At 35.5% G+C, this 20,880-nt stretch overlaps 2 protein-coding genes across 8 annotated transcripts in view; one reads left to right on the top strand and one right to left on the bottom strand.

The window, feature by feature from the left end:
- LOC124536624 (protein gustavus) overlaps positions 1–7,745 on the top strand; it is a 60,852-nt gene extending 53,107 nt beyond the window's left edge. For all 7 annotated transcript variants that reach the window (XM_047113141.1, XM_047113135.1, XM_047113137.1 and 4 more), the window contains 4 exons: positions 1,996–2,310; positions 3,639–3,900; positions 4,372–4,627; positions 5,191–7,745. In XM_047113141.1, coding sequence (XP_046969097.1) covers positions 2,120–2,310; positions 3,639–3,900; positions 4,372–4,627; positions 5,191–5,327 — 846 coding nt within the window. In that variant the 5' untranslated portion in view covers positions 1,996–2,119 and the 3' untranslated portion in view covers positions 5,328–7,745. The remainder of the gene's footprint in view (positions 1–1,995; positions 2,311–3,638; positions 3,901–4,371; positions 4,628–5,190) is intronic.
- Positions 7,746–8,096: 351 nt separating this feature from the next.
- On the bottom strand, positions 8,097–19,710 carry LOC124536626. Its single transcript, XM_047113143.1, has 18 exons — positions 19,520–19,710; positions 19,338–19,426; positions 18,948–18,991; positions 18,574–18,780; positions 17,780–17,874; positions 16,516–16,625; positions 15,726–16,142; positions 14,231–14,650; positions 13,849–13,968; positions 13,605–13,649; positions 12,810–13,442; positions 12,583–12,729; positions 11,586–11,775; positions 10,772–11,135; positions 10,008–10,173; positions 9,180–9,375; positions 8,479–8,611; positions 8,097–8,278 (listed from the first exon to the last, which is right to left on the bottom strand). The coding sequence occupies exons 1-18, from the start codon at positions 19,630–19,632 to the stop codon at positions 8,144–8,146; spliced, it is 3,624 nt and encodes a 1,207-aa protein (XP_046969099.1). The 5' UTR covers positions 19,633–19,710; the 3' UTR covers positions 8,097–8,143.
- Between the last annotated feature and the right edge of the window lie 1,170 nt (positions 19,711–20,880).

Raw genomic sequence — 20,880 nt, 5'->3', positions numbered from 1 at the left:
TTGATTTCGTTTTTGTTTGAAATATCAATGACACGGCTAGAATTCCTGTGTGAACTGGTATTAATCAAATTAATCGTTTAATAGATTTACATTCGTCATAGGATTAGTAAATTGTCTGAATGTATACATTTAAATGTGTCAGCTGCAAATGATTTATTAAGCAGAAGCATGCCAGAGTCGTAAAGCAGTCAATAATGTTAAGCTTTCAATGTACGAGTTTAGGGCACACCGAACCGCGCCTACTCGGTCTTGTTTTGGCCAACCGTTCAGTCACACTGACGTACGTACTGATGAAAAGCCTGTACACTGCTCAAGCTAGCTCTACACGTGTTGCGAGTTAAAATTATCATCATCTCTAATTACATTAATTTATCTGCCACTTGTCCCTAATGATATAGTCACGAAATGATCTAACCCACCAATTATATCTCCTAAAAGTACTAGTAAATACCTACATTGTGCAACTTAAGTAAAAAAGTCGATATTTCTTAAATAAAAACTAGCAATTGAACAATCACATTTTGGAATAATATTTTTTATCATAATTTATTCAAAGTTACGAAGTGGGAACGAATCAAAAAGTCACAACTGGTAATAAGATTAGGCCCGTTTAATGCAATGATTTGTACAGAATATAATACGTCATTTGTCTAGTTCATTGTTCGGGCTCGCTGGCACACGCTAATGTAGTCGGCCTAGCAACACTCAATTCCATTCACCTCTCACCGAGCGTGAACGGTTATGCTGAATACAGCCGCACCCGGTCTTGTGTTTATATCAAGCTTTTAAAAACAACTATTTTCATTTTGATACTTATCTGTCATCGCAACTGATGTCTCTGACGGCCGCATAAGGTTCCCACGATACCCAACGTGACGTGAGTCAGCGATTGATTAATGCGAGAGGTCTTAAATTGATTATGTCGAATTGGAAAAATCTGTTTCAGATTATCAATTATTAACATTGAACGAGACGTGGTTGTCCGCGTTTTGCGTAAACTTTTCAATCTCGGTGCGGCTATGTCACATGTCACGAGCTGATTTTTACCACGGCAGTATGATCTCGCCGTTTCTCCGATAAAATCCACAGACTATAAACTTACTTTTATACAACATTGAAATCCAATGCATTTCTGGTATATTAGCACATCGTGTTTTTTATATTACGTCTATGTAACTTTACACAGTTGACCAGGTTGCTATTCCAAGTGTAACGCTTTGCAATGAAGAAGCTGGTACGGTCGGAGGTGACGAGACGGGTAGGGGGGACAGTCACATTCACTGCCTTTCACTTCCCGCTTTTGTCATGCCGCCGCTCTAGGCGACGGAAAGGCAGACGGCCTTGTGGCCCTAGTGACTTGTGCGCCTTCTATCCGTTGCTTCCCAGCACACATCGCATCACGAGGCGTCACCATCGATGACACGATGACACGATGACCGTCCCTCTTATTCAAATAAGCAAAACGAAACGTTCAAGTCGAGCATCAAACATTACAGTGTAATGTTTCGGAATACGTTTGTGACTACACGTCACAGTAATTAAATAATTGTTTTACAATCACATGACATCATGATCGAGGAAAAAACAAATAGATATTAAATAAAACTTTAATAGATGCGGTCATGTAAGTAACATTTGCGTGTGTTGTTAGAGCGAGGCTCCAGGGCCGCGTTAACCTTGGCTTTTGAACGGCGACTTTCACGGTTAGACGGTTGTTGCGTTACATAAGATGCGCGTTCTATGCCACCGCGTCGTCGACGCCCGCTGGCATCTGCTCTGATCGTCATCGCAAACAACTCTCTAAGCTCTCGATAACCAGTTTCATGATCAAAGAAATTAGGTAACTAACATAATACACGACGATGCGCTGGATTGTGCAATTAGTGAATCATAACCAAAATCAATTCTTCTAAACCACAATTAGTACGATCTTGTTATGCTTTATTGTCAATATGTGTTTAATGTTATATTTAAATGTATCGTTCTCTTTTCCAGGTACAAGAGCGGGGTGCGCTCAGTGAGGGGCGGGGGTGGGGGCGGCGGCGTCGGCGGCGCAGAAGAGGCGCGGCGCGGCGGCCTCAAGGCGCTGCCGAAGCGCGCCCGCACTCGCTGCAGGGGTATGAACATGGGGCAAAAGTTGTCCGGCGGTGTCAAGTCGGTGTCGCGCGAGTGCACGGCGCCGTTCAAGGCGGTAGTGGCTCGCGAGCTGGCCCCCGAGCCGCCCCGGCCTGCGCGCCTCGACGCGCTGCTAGACGCGCCGCCTGCGCATCCCGACACACAATTGAAGCACGCGTGGAACCCAGATGACCGGTCAGTAAACCGATAATAATTCTATTACCACTCGGTAAAAAGTAACCTGTGTATTATAACATTCATGTTCATCATTTCCTCAAGTAATATAAAAGTCAACTTGCATTCGTGGCTAATAAAAAAAACATTTAGTACATGCAAAAATTCATAAATATTCGCAACAATTTAAACATATTTAATTATAGACACCAAGGATTTACTCAAATCCTATTTGCCAAATATTCGCAAAAACTCGTTGTAAAAGCAATCCTATGGCTTGTTAACCTTCACAGAGATGTCCTTGTTGGTTGCCATTTTCGTAGCAAATCAGCTCATAGACTTTACGTATTCGACGTAACAAGGTTATTACATTGATAAACCCGCGGGTCAAGAGGATTCTGCAATTAAAAACATTAATACTAACGTGACGTCACGTTACGTAACGTTTAAAATGAGTTCTTAAAATTGCTGCAACTGAAGGTCATGGAATCGCAAAGGATCGCATGGAACGACCTTTCTCAATAAAAATCGATTTAACTTATTGCTTGTTACTGCAAATCTTATTTCATCTGTTGCGTCTTTAATATCAATTATAATGTGAAAGGTTTTTCATCAAACCCAAGGTTTATTTTTAATATCTATCGTATAAAAAGTAAAGACCTTCGAATTTTTGGCCATAGACAAACAATGGTACCATTTCGCCATTTTAGGCTGTCACGGTCATAGTTTCTTATATTTCAAATCAATTATTACGGTTTTTTGTAAATACTTCAGATAAAGGCTCTAATAAATACTTTATTGAACAAGCAAAACAATGCCATTATAATTTTACGCGGCGTTTAAACGTGAAAGTTTTATTAAATACTTTATTATGATTATTTTATCGATTACTTGAGTGATATTGTATTTACTGTATAAATCAGTTACCTACCTCATACAAAATGCACATTAGATAGCTCTAAATAGACCACTGTCGTCATGAATTTTGCCAAATGCAAAATCTGGTGTGTAAACGTTTGTTTCGTTTGATATTAATTGATTGTGTTAGATGTTAAATACATATATATTTAAACACTGTTTAAACACACCTAAAACTTTTTAAACGCAGTCAGTCTACTTTTTTCAAGGAATATTCTATATCCTTTTAAAATAACAATATATATAATATTGTCTCCCTTGTCTGTCGATCTGTATATTTATTTAATACCAATTGAAAAAAATACATACGATATCAATAGCTTCATGTAAGAAAGGAAGAAGGAGAAAAAGCTGTAAGCTGAAATATTCTTAATGTATTCTTTATGTTAATTAACATACAAATATTTAATTAAAAAACATTTAAATTCCAGGTCGTTAAACATATTCGTTAAAGAGGAAGACGCGTTAACATTCCACCGACACCCGGTGGCTCAAAGTACGGACTGCATCCGCGGTCGTGTCGGCTACTCGCGCGGGCTGCACTGCTGGGAGGTGGTGTGGCCCGCGCGGCAGCGCGGCACGCACGCGGTGGTGGGCGTGGCCACTGCGCACGCGCCCCTACACTCGGTCGGCTACCAAAGCCTCGTGGGAGCGACAGACCAAAGCTGGGGATGGGATCTCGGAAGAAATAAGGTATGCCACAAAAGTAATACGGTATTATTAAATTGTGTAATGATAGTCATATATTTTTTATTTTATGGTATAGGTTGGCAGACGAGCATATGGGCCACGTGATGGTAAGTGGTCACCATAACCCATAGACAATGACGCTGTAAGAAATATTAACTATTCCTTACATCGTCAATGTGCCACCAACCTTGGGAACTAAGATGTTATGTCCCTTGTGCCTGTAGTTGCACTGGCTCACTCACCCTTCAAACCGGAACACAACAATACTAAGTACTGTTATTTAGCGGTAGAATAACTGATGAGTGGGTGGTACCTACCCAGACGGGCTTGCACAAAGCCCTACCACCAAGAAAAGAGAAAAAAAGAGAAAAAGAAAAGGCATATACTAATAATATGTAAACGTTATCAATAAATTACACCAGAGAATTTCTTTACTGTGTCTTTAAATTTGAACATGATCGTTCTTAACACAAGGTATACCACAACGCGAAGGGCACGGGCGGCAGCGGCACCACGTACCCGGCGCTGCTACGGCCCGACGAGCAGTTCCTCGTGCCGGACCGGTTGCTCGTCGTGCTAGACATGGACGAGGGCACGCTCGCCTTCTGCGCGGACGGCCGCTACCTCGGCGTGGCGGCGCGCGGCCTGCGCGGGAAGACGCTCTACCCTATCGTCTCCGCGGTCTGGGGACACGCCGAAATTACTATGAAGTATATAGGCGGGCTCGATCGTAAGTGTTCATGTTTTGTTACATATGACATAGCTATTATAAGGAATGAGATGTGTATTGAAAATTCTAATTTAGAACTCTTCAATTTCTCTACAATGACACATATATCATACGAATTAGCGAAATAGTAGCTCCATTAATTGGATATAAAATTTCAAATTTGAAAAAATATATGTATAGTACGACACAAATTAGATGTAGCATCGGCAAATGCAATGGAATGAAAATAAAACCGATTATTGTCGATTTACACAACCAATAGAAATAGCTCCCTATCGCGCCATTCGACGCTATTCGTCGCTATAGATTCACGCGTCAGAGAAAGCAAGTGCATGTAAATCGACGCGTCAAATTGACGAATATATTCGGTCATATGATATTACAAGTTATTACATTTGTACAAAGACCATATTCGCATGAGAAATAAATATTGATAATTTGGGATAGCGTACTTAATTCGGATGTGATCGGTTTTACGAATTTTGCCGATGCGACATCTAAGTTGTGTCGTACTGTACCATATGTTTGTCTTCACCATTTAATACCGTTGTCGCGGTCCGCAGCCGAGCCGCTGCCGCTAATGGAGCTGTGCCGACGCGTGATCCGCCAGCGCGTGGGGCGCGCGCGCCTGCGCGCCGCCGCGTCGCGCCTGGCGCTGCCGCCCGCGCTCACTGCCTACCTGCTGTACCGCGCGCCCTAGCCGCCGCGCGCGCCGCCCGCCCCGCCCGCCCCGCCCGCCCCGCACGCGCACACACAGACTCCTCACCGCAGTGCCCGACCTCGAGCGCATCGCATCGGCCCCGCCGCCCCCCCGCCCCCCCCACGGCGCGGGGCGCGAATCGACTGAGCGAAGTTAACCGAGTCCCCGGCGTCCAGCTTCTGCCCGACTTCGACGAGATTCAAGATACTTCCGTGTCCGAGTTCGATTCGCCACGCATTCGATGAACAATTTAAAGTAGTGCAATGCGACAGAATCTCATTTGCAAGAAAATAGCTCGTTTGAAGAACTCCATTTGAGTGGTGAGCGTGGGTTCTTAGAAATCCTCCTCCCTACAAATTTACTATTGGCTTCCAGTTCTCGAACTCACTAGAGTCTGCTCTTCCTGTTCTTTTGAAAAGTTATCTTAGCTGCTATTAATAATTTGACTAGGCTTTACTGTAACACTAGCCGAAAACAAACCTAGCGATCGATCGATAAAGACTACACAAATTCTGGTGTACAAAAATTCTATTAGTATAACTTATATAATATACTTATGCAAAAGCTATATGCGGAGTATGTTACAAAAAATCATCACTCATAAATACAAAGTCAACAAAACTATGTTATATGACTCCATCTTAGATAATCTCATTTTATACATATTGCAATATTCCGATGTGAATACAATGTTTTATTTTTACACTATCTGTGATATTTATATTTTAAAGGCATCACCCGCGTTATCAAATAGAAATGCACAAACGATGCATTTGAAAGCGAATGTAACTGCGTACGATCACGATAAATCAACTTTTAAATCTCGAAGGGGTTCCTTGTGAATTGTTTTATTATTTAAAACACGTGATGCTAAGTGGTGGGCGAATATGGTACTATTCCGTTACCGATATTATCAATTTATGGACATTTTATATACGATAATATTTATAAGTTAGACGTGGCAGTAAATCATTACAGAAAATTGTGTTAACATTGATCAGATCTAATGCAAGCCGCACGTTTTTAAAGCCATATTGATCTCTTATAGAATATGATGTCTGCATTGAACGTACTTAGTCACTGCAGAGGATCGTATTTTACTCGTTAAGAAATATTATAGAATGAACAACAGCAATTTATACATAACTCACGAGCCTCGGCAATTAATACCTAATGTATGAGATGTCATTGTTATTGTGACAATAGCATGCGAGCTGTCGCGCTCGTGTCATAGGCCAGTGTATCGTTGGCAATCTTACATACTATTTTATAGCTCATTAAGTGACTGGATTATTTTTTAGTTTAGGATTTTAATTCCTATTGTAAAAACGTGTGATTGTGTGATGTATATATCTATGACTACACGCCTTTTCTTACGTTATTTGTATGTCATTCGAATGAAATTGGTTCGAGTGAATCCGCTTCAAAATTAATTAATGAGGAATTTAGAACCTTTTCAAACTATTCTCCTCTCTATGTCTTCTTTTGTGACATTAGATTATTAGGTGTAACGCAATGAATTACGAGAATAGTATTTTCGAAGCACTGTTTTATAATGGAATAATGTCAGCCATTTTAACGCAAATTAGTTATATTGAATCAATGTAAAATATAAGTACTTCCATTTCAATAAGATTTTTTTTATATGTAGACTATGGCATGTAGACAAGACATCCCGAGTGGAGCTCACTTTTATATCGTGTCGATGTTCACATCCCATCTCCAGCTTTATGGTGAACATTGTACTACGTGAATTTATGATTGTATGTAATCATATAATGTTATTATATATTATTTTGTAATAAAGAGTGCTATGTGAATATTGACACGTATGAAGTAACTATGATAAACTGCCAAATGCGATGTGAAAGCGGGAGTTCAACGTGTGTGTGGATTGAACTATTGTGAGCGAGATTGAACGATGAATGCTTGCGACGTGTGAATGTACTGTGTCGTGTGTTCGGAGATATTTTCGTTGTGTAAGAGATATAATCATGGTAACATAAAATACACCAAGCTCGATAAACTGTTGACGCAGTCCTTTAGGATAAGCCCCGAAATACATTCTTATTTCAATGTATTGTTTTATGCCCAAATTAGAGTTAATTTATTCCAATACACAACAATTAGGGGCTCATTCGAAAGGATCAATATAATTAGCAAAAATATCCAATTTTAATTTTATAAATTCTCAAATTTAGTCCTGTATATAAAATATCATTTTGCAGCGTTTAATGACTTTATTATAAGTGAAATGCATTTTAGTTTTATAAGTAGTAGGCAATATTTTTAAAAGGTCATTTCTAACAGACAACTGCGATTGAGTGGAATCTCTTAGAAACAATGATTGAAAAAAAATAGGAAAACGATTGGAATAAATATACTGGTTAAGAAAATAATAAATAATATGAAATAAAATAAGTTTTTTATTGTTACATTATACATGTTCATGAAGCAATTACAAGAATACTAAAACACAATAACCTATCCTTTTTAAAGCTTACATTAAAACTATTACAAGTGAAGATTATTTGATTATACATATAAAGTTAAAACAATAATTTAAGGAACATTTATTTAAGTAATAATTAATACCGAGACATTTTTAAAAATTATTGTAATATGTATTAATAAATTTAAGGTTTTTATGGGTAGCATAAATGTCAGCTTGAGTGAGCTAACATGACTCGCGGACGGATAATACTAAACTTATAACTAACAATAAGTACAAACATCAGGTGAGTATTCTTTTAATACAAAAGAAAGTCCAGGCCAGCCAGATTATAACATTTCGCAAGGGAAACTCCAATAATATTTCAATCACAAAGTGTATGATGTTCAAGCATTGTATCATCACTTATAAGAATAGTATTTTCTTCTCCAAGATCTTGAGGTAAATCAATTTGGGCCGTCAATTCTTGAAGACCTTCAATTAGTTCATTCAGACAAGCCTAATAAACAAAAAAAAGTACATACAGTTAAAATATAAACAGACTAGAAATTAAAGAAAATAATAATATGATTATACTTTTATTTAATAATATGATTCTATATTTAATTATAGTTTAACACAAAGTGAATATAAAAAAAAACCAACATGTGGGTAGATGTTGAATGCGAAATTACAATATACATTTTAAAGAATATTTACCTTGGTTTCACTGAAATTCTCTAAATAAGCATCCATAGACAGATCTTCTCCTTCGAAAGGCTCCACTAAAACTTTTAAGTGATCTGGTAGTGCGGACGCATCTAATTCTCCAGTTGATTGGTCCTTGATTATCCTATCAGATAGTAGTAATAATTATTATTTTATTTATTTATTTATTTATATATTTTATTTTATTAATGTTATTAATTATACTATCTTCTCAGTAAAGCATTTTTAACCTTCAATCAAACGGCATCAAATTAAAATTAAAATCAGAAACCTACCTAATAAATAAATTATTAATAATCCAAATTTTATGATGCTTATCATCTTAACATTTTTAAAGACATCATAATATTTATATGTTAATCCAAGGGTTAAAGAGTTAAATAACAATCTTAATTGCAATTAAAATTATTATATTTATTATTTGACGACCTCCGTGGTCGAGTGGTGTGTACACCGGTTTTCATGGGTACGCCACTCTGAGGTCCCGGGTTCGATTCCCGGCCGAGTCGATGTAGATTACCATTATTTTTCTATGTTGTCTTGGGTCTGGGTGTTTGTGGTACCGTCGTTACTTCTGATTTCCATAACACAAGTGCTTCTGCTACTTACATTGGGATCAGAGTAATGTATGTGATGTTGTCTCATATTTATTTATTATAATTAACGATAGTTTAAAAATTAACTTCACACACCTGAGTATCCTCCGGCGAGTGAACTCCGGGCCCGTGATGACGGTGACCGTGGCAAGCGCGGTGGCGTCACTGCCGCGCAAACGTCGCTCCAGTTTGTTCCACGGAACGAGCAACGTTATGGAATGCTTCGAGCGACGATTGACTATACGACGACTACCGAGTAACTGTGATTCAGCTGCTATGAATCTGTATTGTACTGAAAGGTAAAAACGATATCAGAAGGTAATTAATTTACTTGGCTTTGTAGCCCATCAGAGTATGGAGCACTTATCAGGTATTTTGCCGCCATACAGCAATTCTTAATATTGTTGCTATGGTTTGAAGGGTAAGTGTTTCAGTGTAGCTACAGGTACAAGAATGATGTACGGCCTTAGTTACCGAAGGATGGAGGCATATTGACGATGTGAGGAAACGTTAATATTTCTTAAAGCGCCAATGGCTATGAGCAGTGTTAACATTTGTCCATTCCCGTACCCGATCTATTAAATACATAAATATATACATATATATTGATTATATATATGTATATATTAATATCTGACGACCTCCGTGGTCGAGTGGTGTGTTCACCGGTTTTCAAGGGCCCGAGTTCGATTCCCGGCCGAGTCGATATAGATTATCAGTAGTTTTCTATGTTGTCTTGGGTTTGGGTGTTTGTGGTACCTTCGTTACTTCTGATTTTCCATAACACAAGTGCTTTAGCTACTTACACTGGGATCAGAGTAATGTATGTGATGTTGTCTTATGAAAAAAAAAATGCTTGCTTAAAGAGTTGAACATGTAAACAAACCAGAACAAGCGATCAAATAAAATTATCCTATTACGTACGGTTGAAGTGCACCTGCGCGTAGACGAAGGCGGGGCTGGGCGCCTTGTTGTAGAGCGCCAAGTCGAGCGGCGCGCGCGACACGGCGCGCACGAGCGCCGTGAGCCCGTACGTCACCGCGCCCGACCAGCGCAGCGCCTCGCCGCCGCCGCAGCCGTGCAGCTTGATCTGCGGAGCGGGACACTCGATAACGTAGCCTAGTAGTTAGCTCTGGTACACAGCACGCTGCATGTCTCAAGGGAAACACCTCCATATAGTTTTCACGTACTTTAATTGAGTGGGAAAACATTGCGTACTCATTAAATTACTGAGAAAATATTTCGTACGATGAACAATAAAATCAATCGAAAGACAGTGTATCGTTGCAATGGAAACTGAACAAAATATTATCGATAACGTAGCCTAGTAGTTAGCTCTTGTACACAGCACGTTTCAAAGGAAACACCTCCATATAGTTTTCACATACTTTAATTTAGTGGGAAAACATTGCGTACTCAGAGATGAACAATAAAATCAATAGAAAGACAGTGTATTGTCGCAATGGAAACTGAACAAATATTATTATTACATATTTTCCTACACATACTATATTTTCGTATAACGTTATTTGCGTGTAAATCTGCTAATGTAATGCACCACTTCGAGTATTCGATTAATATTTCATTTTATTTCTGAATATAGGAAAACACCAAATTACTTTTTCCTTCACATTTACTTTCCTTCAGAGATAAATTATCATGTAATAATCAGCAGTTAATTTACTTACCTTTCTCGAGTAGTCGCTGTTTTTGTCGAATACTAAATGCAACGCAGCTGCATGCGGCATACAGGAATTGGGTGCGAAAATGATAGGCAACGGCCTACATTCGCACGGTCCGAAGGAAAGTATGAATGTTCCTCTCGCTTCGATTCCGGGTGAGTCAATGAGAAAACCTTCGCCAACTATTTGACAGCGAATCTGAATTTTCTTGTTTGTAGAATTTTTCAAACTGAGCTCCTTTCTACCAGCCCGCACCCACGACATATTATTATAGTTAGTTTTGACAGGAAAAGTTTTAGGTTTATCTGAGCCTCCGATGATATCAATCTTAGTTATGTTTCCTGTAGCTGTATCTTCTAATATTAAAGTCCTGGAAGTACATATTGAATACAAATAAATTGTCAGTTATTCAATTTAAAATTTTTACAAATCATTAATAAGTTTTCAACCGACTTCAAAAAAAGGGGGAAGTTATCAATTCGACCCGTATGTTTTTTTTTTTGTTTGTTACGCGATTACTCCGCCAATTATGAACCGATTTGAACAAATCTTTTTTCGGCGTATAGGTAATACCTCAAGGGTGGTCCGATTTATATTTAATAATAAAAAAACCCCCCAAGGGTGGAAAATTGGGGATGAACTTTTTTTACGCAATATCTCCGCCGATTATAAACCAATTTGAATGATTTTTTTTTTGTTGAATAGGTAATATTTAATTTTTAGTTTTTATGTGGTCATTTGAAGTCGGTTTTTTTTTTAAAGTTAATTATGGTATTATTGATTAAGATATACATATATTCTATGCAATTTTTAAGATTACCCATCACTGACAGCGTCCGGGGGTCCGGTGTAGATGAGGCTCAGTTCTTTAACACTTTCAGGACGAATTTCCAGTTTTGTCGCAGACACTTTGAAAGGGAATTGATTGTCTTTACTCGTATTGCTCCTAAATTTCACTGCCCAAATTCCAGTTACTGCGCCAGTATTACATAGTTTTATTGTAGTGGTTTCTGAAAACACATTAATTATAATATAATTTGTTTATTTTTTTACATTACACATTTTTAATTTACATCGTGTATTACAATAGTTGTACACGAAGTCACAAACTTCGTGCGCGTTTCATTTTACGCAAATAGATATTGTTATAGTCTAAGTTACTCCATATCATCTTTTCCATCACATCACCTTTCGTCCAGTGAAAGTACCGTCATAATCGGTCCAGCCGTTCCAGAGATTAGCCGGGACAAATAGATAGACGGACAAAATTTGTAAAAAAACTGTTATTTTGTTTTATGTAACGTGTACATATATATTTAGTAGAAAACGTTATTTCAATATAACAAACAGACACTCCAAATTTATTACATGTATAGTATAGTAAACATGTATCAAAGTAACATTAAAATGTTGGCGAAATTGCTGTTTGATTTCATATGTCTTTTGAGTTAGGTCATCACAATTATACACATCAAAGTTAAAGTTATATGTAAGTAGTTGTCACCCGTTGTTCAAGTTTAATGGGTTGGCCGTCAGGAGTTAAAAAATAGCCCATGCTTCTTGCAAAATATCATCAGTAATTTGAAAGTGAGAGAGCAACAGACATATGGACAAGAGTTACTTTTACAATTCATTTATTAATATAGATTATCACTCATGTAAGTTTGACAAATACTAGACGGTAGAAACCGTTTATAACATTTTTAATCCTAGTTTTATGGACATAAGATCACAACTTACCTTTAACTACCTAATCTACAAGTATCGGCCGTTTAATTAATCTACATATCCCAATATAATAAAGAATCAATCCTTACCATTTGTGAGGTGAAGTTTACCAGACGGTAATTGCACTTCGAGACTGGCACTCCCGACTGACCCAACGAGGTTGACCTTCTTCAGGATTGTGTTAACTCCAATTAGATTAACATTCAATGTGCCTTTGAAGGTGACCATTTTTTCAGCTACAAATAAATGAAAACAATATAATGTCTAAATTTCGAACCACATTTTGACATTTAATGAATGGAAAGAAATCACATACTTAATTCTAGTTCCAAAAGCTTCGGCGCGACAAAAGTAATTGTAACTTTAATGGCATTGCCGCTACTCAGTCTGCAAAGCTGCTTGTTCATGCCTTTCATTTTAATTTTCACTTGGGAATCCTCAGTCGAGGCATTCCGTTCCATTAGCGCTTTGCTAACATCATTCTTTATTATTTCCTGAACAGATTTTATCACAAACATACTGTCACCCTCCGCTACCGACAACTCTAATTGAAGATCTTCGCAACAATCGCTGATTAGAACGAAGTACTTGGTTAAAGTGGATTTCTCTTGTATCGTCGGGAAGGTGACCTTGTTGACTCCGTCGCAGGATAACGCTTGTATTGTTGGCATCTTTATACTAACTTCTAAATGTCCTTTCTGTTCCACGTCTCCATCTACTGAGGCGTCCTTTAAATACATCGTGAATGGTAAGTACTGTTCCAATTCTATATTAGAAGTGATGTGTAACGTAAACTTCTCCGTTTTTCCGGGTGATAATAGGAGCGGTTGACGAGGTAACTCGATAGTGAGATCTCTTCCTCCGTTGGGCAGTTCATCAAATTCAAACTTTGCAGTCAGCCAGCTATCTATTAGTGTTGTCACCGTGATAGACACAGCAGCGCTGACGCCTGAAATTGCAATAATTTAATTATTAAAAAAAAATATTATGAGTGATTTAATAATAGTCTGATACAACTATGTTTTATAATTGTTTGTGATGACAAATGATCCAACAAAATTCTAGAATATTACAGTAATATATTCATATAAAATACTACTGAAAAACTTACCAACGAAACCTTTGATAGGAGTTGATATGATTTCAGCCCACTTTTCTGAAAAACAATTAATCATAATCAATAAATAATTAATTCATTCAAAAATATATATATAAAAAAACGGTGACTTGACCAAAGCGTCATATTATAAGCCCCAGGTGTAAATTTAAAAAAAATTCTTCATGCAAGCTGAGTTAGTCATCAGAATAGAATAGTTAGTGAAGTTAGTGATCCATTTAAAGCGAGGCCCACAAACCTTTTGCTAAGCTCTCCTGTTTCAAAAGTTTATGCTGTAACACCTCTTGCCAATCTACTGACTTATCTAATTCTCTATATTCAAAGTTTGGGAAAGGCGTATGCGTTGTATTAACCTCGCCTGAAAATAACTACTCATTATCACTAACACCCAGAGCGTGCTCAGGAGAATTCAAATGTGAACGCTCAAATTATTTCAATAGATATCTCAGTACACATAAGCATATATTCTGAATAACATATCAATATAATAAAAAAATTTCTCAATATATCAATTTGGCAATATATATTAAAACTTAGTAGTATATATTATAGAGAAAGTAGAGAATTTGCCTTAAGGTAGATAAGTTTAGCAGAGTTAAATATTAGTATCACAAACATACCTTTACTACAGTGCAACGGACTATCACCAGATTTGAAACTTGCAGCCTCTTGTACTGTACTGAGGGTAGACTGACTCGTGCTAGACGGTGAGTGGGACGGAGCCATTCGGTGCATCTTTACATCATCACTATCAGTACCCTGGGTATCCATTGAGTGACGAGTAACAATAACAGAAGGCACATCCTTCTCCTCATTAAGCTTTAACTTGTCGAGAGATATAACTGTGTTAACCGTCCCCGATGAACTGGCAGTTTCAATATTTTTTGTATCCTTTAAATTGGTCACAAAAACATCTTGTTTTGCTTTTTTATTTTCCAATATGTTCATGTGTAGCTCAGTGAGAGGCTGCTTCTTATTTACTTGCTTGGTTTGATTGTTTAGCTGTAATATATCTGTAACACTGACATTTGATTGTTTTCCTAAAAAGAAAAAATATTTATGTTAAATAAATAAAAGATATACATTTATCCTAGATACTCATAATATATTCTATCGCCAATTTGGAAGGGTGATATAATATCCGAGTCTCTAAGGTTGATGGTGGATTGATTATGTAAGAAAAGGATTAGATTCTATTTATCTGTGTAAAAATAATCTTTATTATTTTTTTTATAATTCGTATATAATGATAAATTGAACGTTCCACCAACCCGCATTGGAACAGCGTGGTGGAATGTGTTCCAAACCTTCTCCTGGAGGGGAGAGGAGCCCTTAGCCCAGCAGTGGAATATTTACAGACTGTTGTTGTCTTTAAACGTTGGCATGTGTAAATTCCCGTGTCAGTGTAATAAGTCGTTGTTCGAGCGCATTAACGCTTTCCGGTCGTAAAAAGTGCACTTATTTGCTTATTCTTAAAATCTTTTTAAAATGGTTTATATTGCATAATTGGTTGTATGAAAAATTTAGTTCTACACCTTTTTTTAACTTTGGAGACACATTAGAGATAAATTGCTCAAGACCTCAACAATCATCGAAAAGAAGGATAATCACGAAGGATACATTGAAACATCATGTGAACTAAATACATCACAAAAATCCTCTAAAGTATACTATCAGATAACAAACATCTGACTACTTGGCTAATAAAAATAAACATAAATTTATTTTTAAAGTCAGAACTGTTCAATAACAACGATAAACGAAGTCATTTATTTTATTGCAGGGTCTGAAAAGACATGTCTAAGTTGGTACCACAATTACTCATTTATTCTATCGCCAAGTAGCAATATTTACAATTGTTGTGTTCCGATTTTAAGAATGAGTGAGCCAGTGACATCAGGATCATTTAGTGCGCAAGATTCTCGATATATTAGAGATATAAGGGGTGATTACTATTTTTTAAAGCATCCAATACTTGTGAGCAGCTGTGGTGACCACTTATGAAGCACTTTTAGCAATCTACCTTCCTATTCTATTTCTATTCTATGTAATTCGATTCTATATTATTTTAAAATTATAAAGAAAAAAAACTTAATTACTTAAATATGTTCTTACCTAGATAATCCGCTATTTTGGAAATACTCAAGGAGTTCTCCGTAGAACATTCGGTATCTTCTGACACCAGACGCATTGACGACTGTAAGTTTCTCAGCAATATGTCCGTGGGTTTGGGAGCCGTAAACATTTTTGGATTCGCACTGTGGTTTATAATTTTTGCTCCAGCCATTTGCGCATAACTTTTCGCGGGTACCGAACTTTTATTGAGCTTCATGTTAGATATATCCATCAGTGAAGGTTTAGCAGATAAATTGGTCATGTCTTGTACTTTTGTTGGGAATAGATTGGCAACTATGTTTTGCGGCTGTGATTTATCAATACGAGGCTGTCTCACTGGTACACGGTCTAGAGTTGTATCCATCTTGTATGTATTGTTTGGGTTGCCTTGTACGTCTGACGGGCCAATTAATGATACTGAAACAATAATAATGGTGGAGCATCCACACAGATACGCTAAGTTTTACTTAAAGTTTTATTTAATTAATGATACATACATTATCTTCTTATTTTTTATATAGTATTGTATATTTAATAATAAAAAAATATATTCACTTAAATATAATAAGGAAATCAGGTTGTCAGGTTGTTGTGTGGGAATTGGGTTGTCTGGAAGAAATGGCTACTTAGCCATAAGACCGCCCGTTGTACTCTACAATATTATATATAATAATATTGTAACATATTATAATGTGTAACATGTGGTGTACAATGAAGTATAAATAAATAAATAAATAAATCAGTGAACTTTACATTAATTTAATCATAGTACTATAAAATAAAGGCATACCATCTGATATGCTTGGCCTGTCTGGACTATCGACGTTACAGAGTATTTTCCCAAACTCTGGACACCTGTTTTGAAAATATGCTCCAACTGACATGTTTGAATTGCTCATCCTGAAATTTGATAATGAGTAACGTGTTATCATCAGATACTACTATAAATTATACACTATTAAAAATCTTATTAGAAGTTTCGACTACGTGGAAACGAACTAACTCATAGTTTACTTGTACATAGTTTGCACTTATAATTAAATTATTTAAAAAAAGATAAAAGAACACATGTGATTATTATCACATTTTTGACGAACATAATTGTGCAAAGGCATTAAATAAGAATTTCTTTACAACTGATACAAATACTATACTAATGTTGCAAACATTACATATATATGATACAGCCAAAGTAATAAATCTGGATATTATGTATAATGGCTAGCCATTACACATAATATCTGCTCAGTTTGATAATGGACACAAAATTAATCACATTAACTAGCAATTATATATAATATCTTCGATGACTTGGATAATGTAATAAAACACGTAGGTATGCGTTTAAAATTATAAAATTATATTTCAATTTGCCTTACTAATCATAAAGTATATTTAAAAAATTAAAATAACATAAGATAGTAATTTCAAGTCAATTAACATTGTTATAAAGTTATTTAACTTTAATTTATAAAGTAAATTTAAAGCTCACTGGCTATAAAACAAAACAATAAAAACACAGGGATCAACACCCAATAAAGACAAAATAATAAAGTTTTTAAAACGAACTGACATTAATTAACCAGGTCATAATTATTATTTATTCTTACAAGTAAGGCTCTTGTGACATTTTGAGTTACACATGAGGTTTGACTTTCTACATTTACACCTATTTGAAACACATTCTCTAGTACAGTTGCAATGCTGAAATCCTTGGCCGCCAAGATGTGACTCTTTTTTGCACATTCCCTGATGGCAACTTCATGTTGAGGAACGGTATCTATTGTAAAAAACGTTTCTTTGCAGGCAGTGAACCAATTCCTTACTTAAAGTTGAAGATGTAGAGAGGGAGGGTTAACAAGTCGGCTAGACCGTATTTATTACTTTGACTAACTTTGACATGTTATTATGAATAATGTCCAGACAAAGTGATTAATTTATTGTCTAGTGAATTTGGCCATTATATATAATGACCAGTCATTATGTATAATAGCTATTTAATCACTATGACTGTAACATATACATATTATCAAACAAAACAAAAATATTCTCACTGTAAGCTGTCTTGAAAATTGGCTTGAGTGCTATGCTGCACAGGAAGAGGAGCCTCTCTCATCACGAGAGATGCTTCATCCGCTGTTAGATCTCTCTAGAGTTAAAATATAATTAAAAAATATTAATTTACTTCTGGTCATTATTCTATCTGTAAATACTCTGAATTGCTGTCTTGGTTCAAAGGGTAAGTGAGCCAGTGTAATTTCAGAAAACAATATACTAATACCACTGAGTATCATAATATGGGTATTTTGTCAATATATAGTTTTACTTTGTAATTTAAATATAAAATAATTATATTAGTCTTCATCTTCATATTAATCTTCGAGCTGAGATGGCCCAGTGGTTAGAACATGCATCTTAATCTATGATTGCGGGTTCAAATCCAGGCAAGCACCGCTATATACATGTGCTTAATTTGTGTTTATAATTCATCTCGTGCTCGGCGTTGAAGGAAAACATCGTGAGGAAACCTGCATGTGTATAATTTCATCAAAATTCTGCCACATGTGCAATCCACCAACCCGCATTGGAACAGCGTGTTGGAATATGTTCCAAACCCTCCCCTTAATGGAAGAGGAGGCCTTATCTCAGCAGTGGTAAATGTACAGGCTGTTAGTATATTAATCTTCTAATTATTACGGTATAACATCAAATTATGTCATTATTCTGGATTCAGTCACAAAAAGGAATATTCGAAACCAAATTCAAACAATAATGAAATTTAAAGTTTGCAGTAAAAATGTTATAACACAAATATAATAAATTCAAAAGATAAAAATAGGTATCTTACCTTTGAGTGAAATGAATAATTTGTAGCTATTGAATGTCTCATTAAATCATTAATTTCTGAAGTCTGTTTGTCCATGTGGCTCGTAATGCTATCTAAAGCCATTGAGTGGCGACCATATTCTTCAAATGCTCTTGCCGAACTAAGTGGCTCTTTAATATCTTCAGTCCCTGTGGATCTTCCTGTCATTTCACCTGGATTGAATGCAGTCTGAAAATCATATTTAATTTTAATAAATTAAGTTATTTGAAATAATTTGGTTCAAAGTTAAACTATGGCATACATAGTATTTTACTATCCTTTGACATGACCATAAAATAATTTAAATAAATTTCTAGTATGTAAAAAAAATCACAAAATATACAAACAATGCTTACCGATTTACTCAGTGAAATATTATCGATACCTGATTCACCAAAACCTGAAATGATGTTTAAATTACTTATATTCGCCTAATTAAAAGTGTCAGATACTATGTTTTTATAAAAAAATATATAAAACACAAATATTCCATACATCAGTGTACATATTGTTCATGATATATGTAAACATTGATGTAAACTATATAAACAAAACACTATGGTTATATTCAGTACCCAAAAAATATTTATGACAGAAAATCTTAAGTGTTAAAATGTATACTAAAGTAATAATAGTAAGGTACTGTTTTAAAATTATCCAAGACTTGTATGTAATTATATACAGTTCTTAACCATATTATTATATTGAACTTGATCACATTTCAATACGATTTGTAAATAAATTACCTTCAACGCGTTCCAAGTCTAAGATTCCCGATGATGATTCGTAATTGGTTCCAGTTCTATTGAAAGCCATTTGATTTGAACCAACGCTGCTGTATAGTTATTAAAAAAAATTCACTTTAATATTTGTTTTAAATAATAGGCAACTATACAATAACAAATAGTAAACATCAACAAAATTTTACCTTTGTACGTCATCATTATGAAAAGTTTGCTGTCGTCTTTGCAAATTAAAGGATTTGTCTTCGGCTAAGTGCATTAATCTTTGTATTTTCTTGGGAGTTAAATGGTTATCCATTATTTATTTAATAGTATTTTGTTTAGAATCCACAATAAGTCAACGGAATCCCAATTCTCAACTTTTCTGATATCTCTACTTTTCGTTACAATTCAAATTTTTAAACTGTATTAATGATAAATGTTGCAATTCTAAGTGCATTGTTGGATAAACATTTTTAAAGCAAACCTTTTTGCTTCGTATACGGAATAAGCAAAATAATTATTTTAATCAATTATAATTAAATTAAAATTTTATTCTTATTTCTTACTCCTTATTTTTGAATTATGAATTGATTAACGGCGCTGCCATCGCTGGATTCCGCTTTTCCTTATTTCTTGTTCCTTATCTCTTACATCTTATTTTTTTTATTGTGTAATGGGCTTAATGGGCTTTATTTATAACAAAACCTAGAGTGGAAAAAGTAAATTTAAGCCCTTAATTTCTATGTTATTTTTAACAAAGTAGAGCGCAGTATACATAGCACATACTGTACTCTTTGTATGACTGCATTACAATGCAGTAAACAATATTAAGTAATTATTATTAAATGAATATATCATTTAATTTTTAAATTGGTTTTGATACTCGCTACTACTACGAAAAACAAATCACTGGAAAAGGTTTCTCTAGTTAAAAGCACATTTATTTTGAAATCTCTTCTTGAAGAAGAATGAAGAAATCCTATATACCAATCATTCATTATTTATATCATTATATATGGTTGGAGTGGTGTCAGGCGTTCCGCAGGGATCTCATCTCAGACCTATTCTTTTTAATGAATTTATTAATCACATCAGTATATGTTCTTACAACACAAGCTATTATTTATTTGCCGATGATTTAAAATTAATGAAACCTATATCAAAAAACGATGATGTAAATAAATTAATTATTATAAAACTAATTGATAACAATATGGTTCTTATTTTTTAATATAAAAAATATCATTATGTACAATTTATCCAAAAAAGATGCTGAGCCGAACAAATATTACATCAACAGACAGCAAAATTCACTATTGTACTGTCTATGAGACCTTGGCTGCTTTAGATTCAAAGCTGAGATACGACGCACATATATTTTATATTGTATCTAAGGGATTTAAAATTCTTGGTTTTATACTCCGTAATATGAAGGCCTTAAAATATTCCACCAAAATTAAAATATTCATATTCATGACCCTAGTTCTTCCCATAGTGAAATACAATAGCATTATATGTAATCTACAGTATGATGTCCACATCAATAGTTCAGAAAAAGTTCAAA

Source organism: Vanessa cardui, chromosome 17 (assembly GCF_905220365.1).
Source record: "Vanessa cardui chromosome 17, ilVanCard2.1, whole genome shotgun sequence".
NCBI lineage: Eukaryota > Metazoa > Arthropoda > Insecta > Lepidoptera > Nymphalidae > Vanessa > Vanessa cardui.
Note: the sequence above shows the minus strand (reverse complement) of the source record. Positions and strands in the feature narration are given on the sequence as shown.

Bases quoted from the DNA above. Each gene is read 5' to 3' on its own strand.
- LOC124536626 (XM_047113143.1), bottom strand. From the start codon at position 19,632: ATGGATAACCATTTAACTCCCAAGAAAATACAAAGATTAATGCACTTA. The intron at 19,427-19,519 runs GTAAAATTTTGT...ATAACTATACAG, and splicing joins CATAATGATGACGTACAAAG to CAGCGTTGGTTCAAATCAAA. The intron at 10,174-10,771 runs GTAAGTAAATTA...CCCGCTCCGCAG, and splicing joins ACAGCGACTACTCGAGAAAG to ATCAAGCTGCACGGCTGCGG.